At 39.5% G+C, this 17,500-nt stretch overlaps 2 protein-coding genes across 3 annotated transcripts in view; one reads left to right on the top strand and one right to left on the bottom strand.

The window, feature by feature from the left end:
* The window catches only part of asah2 (N-acylsphingosine amidohydrolase 2), a 12,911-nt gene extending 2,696 nt beyond the window's left edge, over positions 1–10,215 (top strand). For both annotated transcript variants that reach the window (XM_034113848.1, XM_034113847.1), the window contains exons 4-21: positions 709–852; positions 1,654–1,830; positions 2,878–3,005; positions 3,087–3,164; positions 4,583–4,703; positions 5,130–5,255; positions 5,348–5,434; positions 6,035–6,139; positions 6,503–6,584; positions 6,688–6,803; positions 7,418–7,512; positions 7,849–7,887; positions 8,235–8,334; positions 8,452–8,547; positions 8,977–9,126; positions 9,394–9,450; positions 9,532–9,620; positions 9,845–10,215. In XM_034113848.1, coding sequence (XP_033969739.1) covers positions 709–852; positions 1,654–1,830; positions 2,878–3,005; positions 3,087–3,164; positions 4,583–4,703; positions 5,130–5,255; positions 5,348–5,434; positions 6,035–6,139; positions 6,503–6,584; positions 6,688–6,803; positions 7,418–7,512; positions 7,849–7,887; positions 8,235–8,334; positions 8,452–8,547; positions 8,977–9,126; positions 9,394–9,450; positions 9,532–9,620; positions 9,845–10,034 — 1,980 coding nt within the window. In that variant the 3' untranslated portion in view covers positions 10,035–10,215. The remainder of the gene's footprint in view (positions 1–708; positions 853–1,653; positions 1,831–2,877; positions 3,006–3,086; positions 3,165–4,582; positions 4,704–5,129; positions 5,256–5,347; positions 5,435–6,034; positions 6,140–6,502; positions 6,585–6,687; positions 6,804–7,417; positions 7,513–7,848; positions 7,888–8,234; positions 8,335–8,451; positions 8,548–8,976; positions 9,127–9,393; positions 9,451–9,531; positions 9,621–9,844) is intronic.
* Positions 10,216–10,625: 410 nt separating this feature from the next.
* Positions 10,626–17,500, bottom strand: part of LOC117469446 (protein FAM13A-like) — a 19,085-nt gene continuing 12,210 nt past the window's right edge. Inside the window, exons 9-11 of the mRNA XM_034113857.1 lie at positions 15,624–15,787; positions 14,198–14,299; positions 10,626–12,279 (exon numbers count right to left, since the gene is read on the bottom strand). Of these exons, the coding sequence (XP_033969748.1) occupies positions 12,132–12,279; positions 14,198–14,299; positions 15,624–15,787 (414 nt within the window). The 3' untranslated portion in view covers positions 10,626–12,131. The remainder of the gene's footprint in view (positions 12,280–14,197; positions 14,300–15,623; positions 15,788–17,500) is intronic.

The following is a 17,500-nucleotide window of genomic DNA, read 5'->3' as shown; positions in this document are numbered from 1 at the left end:
CAGCACTCAGTTAGAGACCATAGCAACCAGCACTCAGTTAGAGACCATAGCAACCAGCACTCAGTTAGAGACCAGAACAACCAGCCCTCAGTTAGAGACCATAGCAACCAGCAGGGGGCGACGAGGAGACATTCAGTTAGAGACCATAGCAATCAGCACTCAGTTAGAGACCATAGCAACCAGCAGGGGGCGATGAGGAGACACTCAGTTAGAGACCAACCAGCAGGGGGTCATGAGGGGACACTCAGTTAGAGACCATAACACCCAGCAGGGGGCCATGAGGAGACACCAAGACAAGAGAGAGGCCTTATTGTCATTTGCACATTAGCTACGGTGTAGACATGGCAATGAGAAACTTAGGTCACAAGAGAGATGGGGGTGGAGGGATGTGTTTTAGGACTCAAAGAGTATTTTTAACTAGAGAATCAAAGTCTTGAAGAAATTGCATATATGTATATATGTTCATTTTAATTCATTTCTTATTTCATAGTTACTTAACTGTCTATCATGTTATTGGCTAACATACGGGGTGGGGCAAAGCGTAACCAAAAGGATGTCAAATTGTATTTCCTTAGAGATTATTGAAAAATGTGTGTGTGTGTGTGTGTGTGTGTGTGTGTGTGTGTGTGTGTGTGTGTGTGTGTGTGTGTGTGTGTGTGTGTGTGTGTGTGTGTGTGCGTGTGTGCATGCATGTGTGTGTGTGTGTAGATGGGTTATGCGGTCCCTCAGCAGACGGCTGCAGGGATTCACACCCGCCTGTACAGCAGAGCCTTCATCATCGACGACGGGAGGCGCAGAGTCGTCTTCGTCACCGCCGACGTGGGAATGATTTCACAGAGGCTGCGTCTGGAGGTGAAAATACACACACACACACACACACACACACACACACACACACACACACACACACACACACACACACACACACACACATATATATATATATATATATAATATACATTTAAACATATATTACAATCTCTTAATTACTTTTTAATGAAGCCTTTACTGAGAAGTATAACCAGGAGGAACTCTTTAAAATATCTCATAATTATCTAAAACACTACTAAAAAAGAACAGCTGGCTTAAATTATTTACAATATATTCAGAAGTTTATTTTTTTTAAACTTATTCTTTATTAGTTATTTCTCACATTCCCCTTTACATCCAAAAGTCCTCCAATTTAGATGAACAGTTTCTTTAACAAGGGGTCACAACATGTCCAAGGTCTCAAATCCCAAAACTTCAACATGAGAATATGAAAAACGAAATGTATAGAATTAAACATATATTATATATAAACACTAGAGGACGTATTTATGAAAAAAATGTGGAGAATAATCGAGAAATGTTCTTCATGGGCCCGTGGAAACCCAATTAACAATTTTTCTCGAAACGATAGCAAATAACTTCAAAATACATTTTAAAGGTCTCCTATCAAACCATTTTTAGGCATATATTATAGGTCTCAGATATATAAAAAAACATGTCTCTGAAGTGTTTTGCTCAAAAAGAGAGAGGGTTGTATTTTCTGACACTTTGTGAGTCTCCTGACACACCGGGGACACATATTTATTCAAAACATCAAAAAGTGCATTTTGCATGATAGGGGACCTTTAAAGTCAGTTCTAATGTGTTCGATTAAATGTTCAGGTCCTGCGGGCGCTGCAGCTGAAGTACGGGAACCTCTACCGGCAGGATAACGTGGTTCTGAGCGGGACGCACACCCACAGCGGGCCGGCCGGCTACTTCCAGTACACGCTGTTCATGATCTCCTGCAAAGGCTTCATGAAGGAGTCCATCGAGCCGCTCGTCAACGGCATCGTCAAGGTGGGGTTAATTTAAGGTCCAGAGTTTAGACAGAGCCCAACATAACATACAACTGTACTCCAAGTATCACCTTGTCTCAAGGTTCAAGGTTCTTTATTGTCAAACTAACATAGCTACAGAGTAATTATGTCGTTGAAAATCTTAGGTCACATGCTTCTCCAACAATGCAACACAGCAATACAGATAAGCAGACAATATTAACCAATATTAAAATATACTATATAAAAGGTAATACAAAAAGAAAAAATTTAAAAAATGAACTTAAAAAATTAAGTATAAACTCACACATAGCCTATAATTACATAAAACTGAGTATAGCCTCAGGTCATAAGATCAAAGACTTTCATTCTGTAAGTATGACCTTGTTATCCTGAATATCACCCATCATAAAAGTCCTACAAGGATAATGTTCTAGAGATTAGTCATAGCACATCATAACATAAAACTGTACTGGGAGTATCACCTTTTCTCCAGAGTATAAACTTAGACAAAGTCAATAATTACATAAAACTGAGTATAGCCTCAGCCCATAATAACAAAACAACTGTAATTCTACAAGTATGACCTTGTTTTCCTGAATATAGACATCACCCATCATAAAAGTCCTACAAGTATAATGTTTTAGAGATTAGTCATAGCCCCCAATAACAATTAACTGTACTTCTGAAACTCCTACCTTATTTCCAGAGTAGCCCATCGCAACATAAAACTGTACTTCTGAAAGTGTCACCTTGTTTCCAGAGTATAGACATAGCCAATATTAACATATAACTGTACTTCTGAAAGTCTCACCTTGTTTCCAGAGTGTAGACATAACCCATAATAACATACATCTGGAAACAAGGTCATACTCTCAAAACTACATAATATAGACATAACCTTACTAAAGATACAAATGTACTTCTGAAAGTTTCACCTTGTTTCCAGACTATAGACATAGCCTTAGTTAACATAAAACTTCTTCTGAAAGTATCGCCTTGTTTCCAGAGTATAGACATAGCCCATATTAACATCAGACTACTTATGAAAGTATCACCTTGTTTCCAGAGTATAGACATAGCCCACAGCAGCATTAGGCCGGGCAGGATCTTCCGGAGTCGGGGGGAGCTGGAGGACAGCAGCCTGAACAGAAGTCCTCACTCGTACCTGAACAACCCCGAGAGCGAGAGACACAGGTACACAAACTCTCAGAGAACAAAGTAATCCATTACTTTAAGTGAAGAAGTTATTGATTTGTTGTTGTTATTGATCATCAGGTATAAGTGGAACACGGATAAACAGGTTCTGGTTCTGAAGTTCACCGATCTGGACGGAGACGGCATCGGTATGCTCAGGTGAGAACACACCTTTAGTAAGAATTGATCAATATCACGACCACTGTTGGTAAAAAATGTGCCAGAAATAATAAAAAAAACATACAAATTATATTAATCAGAATCAGAAACAGGTTCATCACCAGGTAGGTTTATCACCAGGTAGGTTCATCACCAGGTAGGTTCATCACCAGGTAGGTTTATCACCAGGTAGGTTTATCACCAGGTAGGTTTATCACCAGGTAGGTTCATCACCAGGTAGGTTCATCACCAGGTAGGTTATCACCAGGTAGGTTTATCACCAGGTAGGTTCATCACCAGGTAGGTTATCACCAGGTAGGTTTCATCACCAGGTAGGTTCATCACCAGGTAGGTTTATCACCAGGTAGGTTTATCACCAGGTAGGTTCATCACCAGGTAGGTTATCACCAGGTAGGTTCATCACCAGGTAGGTTTATCACCAGGTAGGTTTATCACCAGGTAGGTTTATCACCAGGTAGGTTTATCACCAGGTAGGTTTATCACCAGGTAGGTTCATCACCAGGTAGGTTTATCACCAGGTAGGTTCATCACCAGGTAGGTTCATCACCAGGTAGGTTTATCACCAGGTAGGTTTATCACCAGGTAGGTTTATCACCAGGTAGGTTTATCACCAGGTAGGTTTATCACCAGGTAGGTTCACACGTACGAGGAATTTTACTTGGTGTCGTGGTGCATACATAAAAGTAATACAAATTAAAAACACAGATAGAAAACTATTATAACATTAAAAAATATTTAAAAATATAGTAAAATATAGCAGTATCTAAATTGAATATCATTGTAGTAAAATACATGATATATTACATTATACAAAATATTACATTAATAATGGCCCAGACTAGGATTAGGGTCGAGGATTTTCGGGATATTACCTACTTTCTTATTATTAAAATGATCATTTCCTACGATTGCTGTTTGTGGAGGAAATTCTTCAGAGAAACTGATAAATGATTCATGGACAAAGTTTGTCTTTTGTTATATTTAATAAAGAAATAAAGAATGTCAATATAAAGTGAAATGGATCTGAAATGCAGGAACAGAGCAGCTTCATCCTCAGAGGAGGAAGAAGTTCTGCACCCAGAATACAGTCACAATATATGGAGAAAATCTACTGGTCCCACCCTAAAATTCTCTAAGGCATCATCTAAACATCCCCACCATTAAACCATAAAACCCTCCAGTCCTTTAACCATTTGTAAATCCACCTTTTTCACTTCCTTTATCCTCCTGAAATGTAAATCCTTAACATCTGTCTCTGTTAAACACATACAAGACTAAACATACCATTTAACAGTGTAAAAGGCAATCAGAGTATAAGACTATATGTTTTACATGTTTATATGATAATTTGACACGACACTGTTATGATGACAATGTTTATGCCCCCACACACACAGCTGGTTTGCGGTGCACGCCGTCAGCATGAACTACACCAACCGGATGGTGAGCAGCGACAACATGGGATACGCCTCCTACCTGCTGGAGCAGGACAAGAACCGCGGGCAGCTGCCTGGACAGGTGGGGGGCGCCGGCACACTAAATATGACTGTGTCTACCTTTATTCGGATAAAAAACAATGATCATACCATGAGAAAAATGGGGGGAAATCCAGAATTTCCAGCTAAATTAAGTTGTGTATTAACAGCTACCTGGACAGCTGGGGGCGCCATTACACAACATTTTGATTATCATCAAACGATAATCCTATCTTTTAAATATCATAACCAACTTTAGGTCATGTGATCATACTGTGTGTGTGTGTGTGGTGTGTGGTGTGTGTGTGTGTGTGTGTGTGTGTGTGTGTGTTGTGTGTGTGTGTGTGTGTGTGTGTGTGTGTGTGTGTGTGTGTGGTGTGTGTGTGTGTGTGTGTGTGGTGGTGTGTGTGTGTGTGTGTGTGTGTGTGGTGTGTGGTGTGTGTGTGTGTGTGTGTGTGTGTGTGTACAGGGAGGTTTCGTTGCTGGTTTCTCATCCAGTAATCTCGGAGACGTCAGTCCGAACACCAAAGGTCCTCACTGCATGAACACCGGGCTGCCCTGCGACTACCTGAACAGCTCCTGTCCCGTGGGAGGGGTAAACACACACAAACACATACACATACACACACACACACACACACACACACACATAGCAGACCATAAACGGTGTGTGTGTGTGTGTTTTAGACTAAGCAGTGTGGGGCGTTCGGACCTGGAGCCGACATGTTCGAGAGCACGAGGATCATCGGACACAGCATCTACATGAAGGCCAAGGTGTGTGTGTGTGTGTGTGTGTGTGTGTGTGTGTGTGTGTGTGTGTGTGTGTGTGTGTGTGTGTGTGTGTGTGTGTGTGTGTGTGTGTGTGGTGTGTGTGGTGTGTGTGTGTGTGTGTGTGTGCGTGCGTGCGTGTGTGTGTGTGATAGATTAATATGTACCTAACCTTTACTGTACATAATTACAGTAGCAATAATTCAAATATTGCTACATTTGGTTAAAAAAGGGCTTTTAATGATACAAATCTGAAATACATTTCTTTGGCAGTTTTCAGGACTGAAGTTGGTTAAAGATTTAATTCAGTGGAAGTGGAAAATATTATTTGTATTATTTTACATCCGTTGTGTCCACTCAGCCCGTCAGAGCAACTTTTTTGAAGAGAGCTACAAGGGATAAATACAAAAAATAGAAACAATTAAAATACTTGTTCTTAGTACATTGTGGGGTGCCATTTTCACGTAGTGCTTTGTGGGGACCCTTTATTGGAGGTTATCAAATTCAGTCAATTGATCTGACAAGCATGTGTGTGTGTGTGTGTGTGTGTGTGTGTGTGTGTGTGTGTGTGTGTGTGTGTGTGTGTGTATTATATGCCCCCTGCAGGAGCTGTATGGTACTGCAGTGGAAGAGGTTACAGGTGTCCTGCACTTGGCCCATCAGTGGGTCAACATGACGGACGTTACTGTCCAGATCAACGCCACACACACGGTCAGCAACACACACATAATGGAGAACAGGTTTTAGCCACGTTAGCATGTGTAGCTCAAGCTTTTTCAAACTCAAGGGAGATAAAAGAGAGGAAAAGCAGAAGTAGAAATTCAGAATTATCTGTTATGTTTTTTTTTTCTCTTTGGATTTCAGTGCATTATTATTTTTTTATTTAATCACTATTTCTATTCTATTTTATTTTTATTTACTTGCACTATTTTATCTGTTTTATTTGTTTTATGTCCTATATATATGTTGCACTGTTGGAGGAGCCTGTGACCTAAGTTTTTCATTGACACATCTACACTGTAGCTAATTTACAAAGGATGTCAAAGCCTTGAATCTTGAATCTTGAACCTTCAGGCCAGTACATGTAAACCAGCTCTGGGTCACAGTTTTGCAGCAGGAACGACAGACGGAGGAGGAGACCTCAACTTTACTCAGGGTGATTGTACATTCATTCTAACGTCATTATACTCAAGGTCATTATAATGTATTTCCTCCATCATTCTGGTTTGAATCCCACTATCCCGCCTCTCTCTCTTTAGGCGCTGTGGAGGGCGACCCGTTCTGGGACGGGATCAGAGACGCTCTGGTGGGGGAGCCATCCAATCAGTCGAAGGCATGCCATCATCCCAAACCCATCCTGTTCAACACCGGGGAGGTGAGGCGCTTTCACACCGAGGGTTAAACATTTTGGTATTTGTTGTCGTTATTTAAATGTGCCCTAAAATAACATGAGTGGAAACATCACAACAATCTTTGGAAACTTTGAAAAATAAAATAAAAAATCTAAAATTATTCCAAAAAAGGTTCGAGTGAAACTGGAGAATGTGGGAACATTTCAAAAACGGAAAAATCGCAAAAACTTTGGAAACTTTAAAATAAATCTAAAAATTATTCAAGAATTATTCGGGAAAAAGTAGAGCATTTAAAAAAAATCTTCACACGTAAGAAAAAAAAGAGAAAACTAAAATATCCTTCCAAACTTTGGAAACGTACAAAAAAATACAAATAATAAAATCTCTTCTTCTAACAAAAAAAATTGAGTGGGAAAATCTTATAAATATCACAACCGATATATGTATATGTGTGTGTGTGTGTGTGTGTGTGTGTGTGTGTGTGTGTGTGTGTGTGTGTGTGTGTGTGTGTGTGTGTGTGTGGGTGGTGTGTGTGTGTGTGTGTGTGTGTGTGTTGTGTGTGTGTGTGTGTGTGTGTGTGTGTGTGTGTGTGTGTGTGTGTGTGTGTGTGTGTGTGTGTGTGTGTGTGTGTGTGTAGATGAACTGGCCTCTGCCCTGGCATCCTCAGATCGTTGACGTTCAGATCATCACCGTCGGCTCTGTAGCTGTGGTGGCCGTTCCTGGAGAGATGACGTAAAACACTTTAATAATAATAATATAAAAATCAAATACTTAAAAAAAATGTTATTTCATCTTGTATTCATAATCTGAGTAGTAGTTGAGTATTCAACCACTGAGGACTTTATACAGGTATATATATACATGGAGATAGAATTGTAGTTTTTCCAAAATGAGTTTCATATGATATGATATAAATGGGGTATTGTGGACGTTAGATGTAAAGAAATACTTAAAAATAACATTTATTTTCTAGTGTTTTTTTAAGACACTATTAACTTTAAATAAAAAAATACATGTGAAATATTCATTTATATTTGTCTTGTTATATTTTGTCCTTTTATATTTCAGCACCATGTCGGGGAGGAGGTTAAGAGAAGCCGTCAAACAGGTGAGACACAACGAGGACACAACACATCAACACACCTGCAACAGGTCATGTGATCATACTGTGTGATGTGTGTGTGTGTGTGTGTGCGTGCGTGCGTGTGTGGTGTGTGTGTGTGTGTGTGTGTGTGTGCGTGCGTGTGTGTGGTGTGTGTGTGTGTGTGTGTGTGTGTGTGTGTGTTGTGTGTGTGTGTGTGTGTGTGTGTGTGTGTGGTGTGTGTGCGTGCGTGTGTGTGTGTGTGTGTGTGTGTGTGTGTGTGTGTGTGTGTGGTGTTAGTGTGTGTGTGTGTGTGTGTGTGTGTGTGTGTGTGTGTGTGTGTGTGTGTGTGTGTGTGTGTGTGTGTGTGTTCGGAGCTGCAGTCGGAGGGTGCGTTCAGGGACTCGGAGGTGGTGATCGCCGGCCTCAGTAACATCTACACGCACTACATCACCACCTTCGAAGAGTACCAGGTACAAACAGCAGAGGCTCAGTTGTAAAGAAAACACACAGAAAAAAATAGAATATACAGGATTTCTGGGAAACAAAGTGTAAATAATTCTAAGTGCATTGTTGTTGTTTGTTTCCAGGTGCAGCGGTACGAAGGCGCGTCCACCATCTACGGTCCGCACACGCTCAGTGCGTACCTGCAGAAATACAGAGGGCTGGCCAGAGCCATCGCACAGGTGAGACTGACATTTTCATTTAGAAAAACTGAAGTTGGTATCATTTGCAAAAATAACTTGTACAAATAGAAGAGAAAAGTTAGAAAATCTCCAAAATAAAAGCATACTTTGAACTTAAATAGTTGGGAATTTTTTCTAAATATTTCAAATGTATTCCTCAGGAAAATTCCAACCTTAATTTTAAATGTGTTATTTATTAAATTATTATTCTTAAATTATTGAATTTTTTTGGCTAAAAATGTTCCTGAGATATTAGAAATGTTTTACCTTCATTTATTTTAGTCTTGTTTTGAGTTAAAATGACAAAAAACCCGCTTTCATTATTGAGATTACACCTTAATGTTGACAACTTGACAAAATATAAACAACTAAACAACTTAAGTCCTCGAACACCAACGGTACTTACAGTGTTTGGATGTCTGTTTGCAGGACCGGGTGTCGGAGCTGCCGGTCGGCCCAGAGCCGCCTTTCTTCACGGAGAAACTCTTCAATCTGCTTCCTGCACCGAGCATTGACAGGAAACCCGTGAACACCAGCTTTGGAGACGTCCTGCAGCAGGTTCTCCCCGTCTACAGACCGGTGGGACATTTCAAATCATAAATCATCCTCTGTGGCGTCCCTCAGGGCTCCATACTGGGCCCCATTCCTTTTAGGGTTTAAGGTTTTCTACCGTCATTATGCCGACGACACCCTGCTGTTTCTATCTGAATGATTATGGATTAAACTGTTTTAATTTGCCCTTTCAGGTTTTATACTAAAAAGGTTTTCTACCCTCGTTATGTTGACGACACCCTTCTGTTTCTATGTGGAAAAACATGAATTAAAGTACTTTAATATTTGTTTCAGGGGGATGTTGTCTCCGTCACGTTCGTAGCAGGAAACCCAAGAAACTCTGGAGACATCGTAAGAACAAAATCTGCTTTATTTATTTGTGTCACCGTCTTTGTTTTCCAGTCCTCTCTAACCTGTCGTCTGTCGTTACAGAGAGATAAAACTTTTGTAACTGTTGAGATTCACGACAACCGGACAAACACCTGGGAGGTCGTTTACACTGATGCATCATGGGAAACCAGGTACGTTAGCATGTAATTTAGTAAGTCCTGCATCATAAAAGTAACTGAAACATTTTGTTATAAAAAATAAATTCATGATTTTGACAAAAACTATAAAAATTGTATAAATATAAAAAAATGAGCCCAAAGTGTATGTTTAGTCCAGCAAAAAGTAATAAAGGAACCAAAGTAAATACATTCATATTTAGACCCCTGCAGTGTTTGAGTTGGACGTCTCTCTGCAGGTTTCATTGGCTGAAGGGTTCGTTCCAGCGCAGTAAAGCCACCGTGGATTGGTTCATCCCGGTGGCGGTGCCCAGCGGCTCCTACAGGATCAAACACTTTGGAAACTTCAAAGAGAAGAAGAACGTCTTCAAGCCGTACGAAGGGACGTCCGACGTCTTCACCGTCACCGACAGCTTTTACTACCAGTGACATCATCGTCTGCAGCGAGGTTCACCTAAAGGGACTTTAGGAACAGCTGTAGTGAAATTCATTATCAACGGAGAGTATTATATCTGATGATTCAAACATGTCTATAAATACTGGAATCAAGATATCAAATATGAATCATGTACTGTAAACTGATTAATGTAATGTTGAATAAACATGTTGACTAAAACGAAATGACAAATAAAAGTTGATTTGCAAATAACTGCAAACAGAAAACTCAAAAAGTGCAAAAACTTGCCATTAAATCCAAATTGGCCGACTTTCTATCAGGACCCAAAAAATATAACATTGTTTAATAGACCTGAAAAAATAAAATTTATAAAAAAACAACTTTTGATAAACGTTCAGTCCCAAAAAATGCGATTCATCTGGTGGTAGAAAAAATAATAACTTTAAGGATTTCATTGGGTCCTCTGCTCTGGAAGAAACCTGAAACACTAAAGTGAACATTTAGCATTTACATGCATTCATATATGCATATCATATTTCTGCAAGAACATTTAAATCACCTTCAGGTTACACCGTGCTGATTCCAACATGACAATGAAACTCACCAGACTGTGTTGATATCAAAAATATTTATTTGAAACTGGTCTGTGTGGAACAACAGGATGCAGTTTAATATTCACAGCATGAATACAGTGACACCAACACGGAGGTTTAACCTCAGAGGAAACTGAAAACATCTCTCCGTCCAGAGGCCAGGATTTAATCTGGATCAAAGCTGCAGATTCAGATTTAAAATCGAGCGTCAGATTCCATAAATTAGTCTCTTTTCAGAAACGATGTAGTTCTGGAGAATATCTTATCAAATAAACATCTGTTTAATGAATAGTAAACTTAAAAAAATGAAAAGTTTAGATCTCCAAAATGTGTTTAATTTATGCAAATAACTTTGGAAGTTAACGTAATATTTGGTCGAAGCTTCGTGGGTTTATCCGTTGTTGGATACAGATAAAAATGAGCGTTAGGAACCGTTGGGATCCGAGGAACGCTCCTACAGGAGGACGAACTTTACATTATGCTTGTGTTGTTGATTTGATAAAAGGCAGAAAGTGCAGAAGGATCGCTCTGATTGAAGTTTGCTGTGTTTAAATACGGAGGAAACTCAGAGAGACTTTCTGTAACGCTGTCTTCATGCTCTCACGATCCACCGGACACATTTTAGACGGCTGTAAAATTATTTTCGTTCCCTCTTCTCTCTTTAAATATAGATCACCAGCACCTTGTTGCATACCAAACATCTGGATAAAAATAAATGCGTGCTATGATATAAACACAGATGCATCTCTCTGCGACACAAACAGTTATCTCTACATTGCATCTTCGTCCCAAACGCTTTTCAGTTCATAAATAAAGTCTCTTTTTCCATTAAAGTGCTTCCAGCTCACGCACACACATCAAGTATAAAATAAAGATTTGGTCCAATGAATCAAACAGGATGGAGAGGAAGCTGCAGGTAGATTAATACACACTGCTGGTTTCCACTGACAGATTATTATAAAACTTTTCTGAAGTATTTACAGTTTCTACAGTTCAGAGAGGAAGTGGTGAGAGGTACGGAGAATCGGCTGCAGCTTCAGAAAGGATGCAGATATAAAACCCCAAATGTTCCACATGAAGAAACATCTCCATCAACTTGACAACACATGCAGCGTTTAGAGAACATTCAGCAACTTGAGGAGACATGCATGTGTTTTGGCACATTTGTGTTTTTATATCTGGCAGCTGTGGGCCGCCGTAAAGAAGTCTCAGAGTAAACGACTGAAACTGAAATGTTCCTACCAACACTCGAGCGGCCTTTATTAAAGAAAAGGCATCAATCATTTGAATGTTACCATGCATGAGATTTTTTCTCCAAACCTTGGGAGTTTATTTTTATCAGCAAAAATCTAGATTATCAGATTGCAATCCATGGACGTTTTCCGCTCGTTTTGCAGCTAACGTAGCTGCGATATGAAGAAACGTCGGAGAGTAACAGCGCGTCGTCGCACCACTTCCTGTCCTCTGGTCGGGAAAATAAAAGACCTTTCCTCCTCTCGGGAGCTTTGGTCTCGTTTGGCAGAGTTTCTGAGAGATTCACATGTGTTTTTTAGTGACTTCCTGTCTGCCGAGCTGGACTTCCTGTTTGCTGAGAAGCACCTCCAGCAGGCGGAGTTTGGCCTTCAGCTGTTTGTACTCCTGGTACTCCTCCTTCATCGGACTGCGGTCCTCCTTCTGGCAGATCCTGACGGGAGAAACAAGAGAAACCTCAGAGAACAATCTCAATGTTTATCAGAATCTGAATCAGATCAGAATCAGAAGACCTTCATCAGTCCCATAGAGAGGAAATGTACTTTGTTACAGCAGGAAAGAGCCAAAGACAGCTTAGTGTTACCTACAGCATATATACAATAAAATATTACAGATAAAAAAAGAATTATAATAAAAAAAGTTACACAATTTACAAAAAACACATATATATTGCACATTTAAAACAAAGTGCTGTACAGGGAACAAATACAATATAACACGATAGGAGTAAAATAATAAAACAATAATTAAAAACATGATAAAAAGCACAATAACATAGAGAAACATATAAAAACGTCAAAATGTTATGTTCAACTAGTAGTCTCCAGGCTAAAGACTTTTATTTTGAACGCTGCTTTTAATTCAACTATTCATATCCCACACTGCACTGTAACTTTTATTCATGTACCTGTGTTATTATAATTTTTGTTATGCCATTTTATAATATGTCTCTTATTAACCTCTTAAGCTCTGAGCCTGTTTTTCAGGTCTCAGGCTCCAAAATGCCATTCCCAGAACAAATGACCATATCTTCACTTCTAAAAGGGTTAAATTAATAATCTTTGTTCTCAAAGTAATGATAAACCTGTGAGCTGGATGTAGAACAGTCAGAATCAATATAGATGTTTTTATTTTAAAGAGAATTCAGATTGAACATAGTAAAACAATTTAAATTATAGTTTCCGTTCCGGGTAGTGAAAACTACCCTTGGATGATGGGATCGGAGACTAAAAGCTTTAGGAATCCAAACTATAACATATAATAAGTATCAAGATTGATGCAAAACAAGTGACATTTGACCTTTTTAGAGAGACAAGAAAACACTTCTGGGGTCATTTGGGTGCATTTTCCATATCTCTGGAACCCATCGGTCGATTTTGGTGATTGACACCTCTTTCTGACCGTTAGAGCCAATAGAATCGAAGGGGAAGTTCCTAAATCCTCCTTCACGTTACCATTGAGGAGTGAGAGTGATGCGCACGCAGTTTGCCCAAACCGAAAGCTACGTTACGCTCTGAAAACTGAAAACTAGGTTTATTGATCATAAATATGATGATGGATTATCAGAAATCATTTCAAAGTGACTCAGACACATTGGATTATCCATTGGATTAACGTTCAGCAGCGTTTATATCTGTTTTAATGCCATTGAACATAACTTTGATCAGAAACAGCAAAGGTAAGACGTATTTGCCGTTTTGGCCCCGTAAAGCTAAGTCGTGTGTTGTCTGGTTTCGCCTTCGCTGCCCTGAGTTCTGGTGGATCAGTGATGAGACTTATACCATTGGAATCTGTGGAATCTCAGACTTCATATGATATCTAGTTTGTGCAGATCCGATGAAGTATAACATATTTCTACCGTGAGTTATGTGCTAAGTGCGTTTTACGCTTAGAGCTAATTCAGAGGCTCGGTGTTAGACTTGTGTTTTGTTTCGATAACAATGGTTCATATCGTCAGTCAGCTGAGTTTCTTCCCGTTAAGTGTGTATGACACATTAATAGTTTGTTAAATGTTAAGAAGACCGAAGACACAGTTTTGTGAAAAAAAAAAGCTTAACAGGTTAATGCTCTGAATGTCTTTCATTTTTGCAAAGCACTTTGAATTGCCTTGTGTTGAAAGGTGCTATAAATAAACTTGCCTAATATTAAAAGCCAAAGAGGTGAGTTTTTAGTTTCTATTGAACTTTTTAAAAAGTTCAATAGACTGAGCCGTCCGGATTTGTACTGGGAGGCTGTTCCAGACCAGCTGTAAAACAGGAAGTAAAACAGAAACAGGAAGTAAAACAGAAACAGGAAGTTAAACAGAAACAGGAAGTTAAACAGAAACTGTAGAAAGAGTTTTGGAGTCTCACCTCCCGGTCTGACGGTAAAACTCGTCCTCGAACTGCCTCAGAACTTTCCGTCTGGTCTTCTTCTCGCCTCTCGTCTCACGGAGACTCTGAAGCAGCTGAGACCTGAACCAGGACGGTGAGGAGAGACGATGATAAGGACTTTAAATAATAGGCTAACACTTTATATTAAGGTACACATATTCACCATCAACTAGTTGTTGATTAACATTCATGTTAGCAGTATATTGGCTCTTTATTAGTCATTATAAAACACTTATTAATGCCTTATTCTACATGACCGTATTCTATAAGTAATAAGCCATTAGTTGAGAGTTTTTCCTCAATAACCCTCTAATTAGTGCTGATTGATTGCAAGTAAGGAAGTTGTTGAACATGAGTCTTGGTCTTAATATGCTCAATATGGGCCTAATGAGGCAGCAGTACCACAAGAATAGTAATTCTCCCATAATAACACTTAACAAATATAACTCATATGTTCCTTATTTTAGTAACACTTTACATTAAGGTACACATATTCACCATCAACTAGTTGTTCATTAAAATGCATATTAGAGTCAAACTACTAGCTCATTGGTTATGAACGAGACTTCACTTTAGAATAAGGAACATATTCTGAGTTAGAAACACCAATTTCTTTGTTATTTTGACACAATTAACACTTGTTTCATGTCTTGTTACATAAGAATAGATCATATATGTTAAGTGTTATTATGGGAGAATTACTATTCTTGTGGTACTGCTGCCTCATTAGGCCCATATTGATCAGAGCATATTAAGACCCAAACTCATGTTCAACAACTTCCTCACTTGCAACAAATCAGCACTACTTAGAGGGTTATTGAGGAAAAACTCTCAACTAATGGCTTATTACTTGTAGAATATGGTCATGTAGAATAAGGCATTAATACGTGTTTAATAATGACTAATAAAGGGCTGCTATTATGCAACTAGTTGATGGTGAATATGTGTACCTTAATATAAAGTGTTACCATTCATAGTTTTAAGAGAAAGACAAATAGCCATTTGGTATTAGAGGAATAATTTTGATAATACATTATAATATATATATATATAATTCTCCCATAATAACACTTAACAAATATGGTCTATTTTTATGTGAACAGACATGAAACTAAAGTGTTAATTGTGTCGAAATAACTAAAAATGTGGTTTTTCTAACTCAGAATATATTCCTTATTCTAAAGTGAAGTCTCGTTCATAACCAATAAGCTAGTAGTTTGACTCTAATATGTGAATGAACAACTAGTTGATGGTGAATAAGTGCACCTTAATGTCAAGTGTTATCAATGAATAGTTTAAAGAGAAAGAAAAACGGCGATTTTAGTATTGGAGAAATACTTAACATAATAAATGATAATATAATAATACCACTAATGACATGAATAATGAGAGTATGTAGAGGGACCTGCTGGCCTCGTGCAGGCTGCTGACAGCCAGGTCCGCCTGCTGCTGGACGGGTTTCACTTCAACGATCGGAGACACGAAGGTCGGGTCCACGTCCTCCTCTGCGGGGGGGTCAAGTGTCATGGAGACCATCACTGAGTCTTCATCAGAACCGTCCTCTTCCTCCTGACAGACAAACACCTGCAGTCAGTGTTGTAGTACATTTCTGATTAAAGGTCACCTATTATTTAAAATCCTCTTCTTCATGTCTCTTCTTCATCAACATGTGTCGCCTCTTCTTCATGTCTCTTCTTCATCAACATGTGTCCCCTCTGTGTAAAGAGACTCTCTCTTCACACAGAGGGGACACATGTCTCTTCTACATCAACATGTGTCCCCTCTTCTTCATGTCTCTTCTACATCAACATGTGTCCCCTCTTCTTCATGTCTCTTCTTCATCAACATGTGTCCCCTCTTCTTCATGTCTCTTCTACATCAACATGTGTCCCCTCTTCTTCATGTCTCTTCTACATCAACATGTGTCCCCTCTTCTTCATGTCTCTTCTTCATCAACATGTGTCCCCTCTTCTTCATGTCTCTTCTACATCAACATGTGTCCCCTCTTCTTCATGTCTCTTCTACATCAACATGTGTCCCCTCTTCTTCATGTCTCTTCTACATCAACATGTGTCCCCTCTTCTTCATGTCTCTTCTACATCAACATGTGTCCCCTCTTCCTCATGTCTCTTCTACATCAACATGTGTCCCCCTCTTCTTCATGTCTCTTCTTCATCAACATGTGTCCCCTCTTCTTCATGTCTCTTCTACATCAACATGTGTCCCCTCTTCTTCATGTCTCTTCTTCATCAACACGTGTCCCCTCTTCTTCATGTCTCTTCTACATCAACATGTGTCCCCTCTTCTTCATGTCTCTTCTTCATCAACATGTGTCCCCTCTTCTTCATGTCTCTTCTTCATCAACATGTGTCCCCTCTTCTTCATGTCTCTTCTTCATCAACATGTGTCCCCTCTTCTTCATGTCTCTTCTACATCAACATGTGTCCCCTCTTCTTCATGTCTCTTCTACATCAACATGTGTCCCCTCTTCTTCATGTCTCTTCTTCATCAACATGTGTCCCCTCTTCTTCATGTCTCTTCTTCATCAACATGTGTCCCCTCTTCTTCATGTCTCTTCTACATCAACATGTGTCCCCTCTTCTTCATGTCTCTTCTACATCAACATGTGTCCCCTCTTCTTCATGTCTCTTCTACATCAACATGTTGTCCCCTCTTCTTCATGTCTCTTCTACATCAACATGTGTCCCCTCTTCTTCATGTCTCTTCTACATCAACATGTGTCCCCTCTTCTTCATGTCTCTTCTTCATCAACATGTGTCCCCTCTTCTTCATGTCTCTTCTTCATCAACATGTGTCCCCTCTTCTTCATGTCTCTTCTTCATCAACATGTGTCCCCTCTTCTTCATGTCTCTTCTTCATCAACATGTGTCCCCTCTTCTTCATGTCTCTTCTTCATCAACATGTGTCCCCTCTTCTTCATGTCTCTTCTACATCAACATGTGTCCCCTCTTCTTCATGTCTCTTCTACATCAACAGTGTGTTCCCCCTTCTGTGTCCTTCTTCATGTCTCTTCTTCATCAACATGTGTCCCCTCTTCTTCATGTCTCTTCTACATCAACATGTGTCCCCCTCTTCTTCATGTCTCTTCTACATCAACATGTGTCCCCTCTTCTTCATGTCTCTTCTACATCAACATGTGTCCCCTCTTCTTCATGTCTCTTCTACATCAACATGTGTCCCCTCTTCTTCATGTCTCTTCTACATCAACATGTGTCCCCTCTTCTTCATGTCTCTTCTACATCAACATGTGTCCCCTCTTCT

This window comes from Trematomus bernacchii, unplaced genomic scaffold (genome assembly GCF_902827165.1).
Source record: "Trematomus bernacchii unplaced genomic scaffold, fTreBer1.1, whole genome shotgun sequence".
Classification (NCBI taxonomy): Eukaryota; Metazoa; Chordata; class Actinopteri; order Perciformes; family Nototheniidae; genus Trematomus; species Trematomus bernacchii.
The sequence above is the reverse complement of the archived record's forward strand: the minus strand, read 5'-3'. Positions and strand labels throughout refer to the sequence as shown.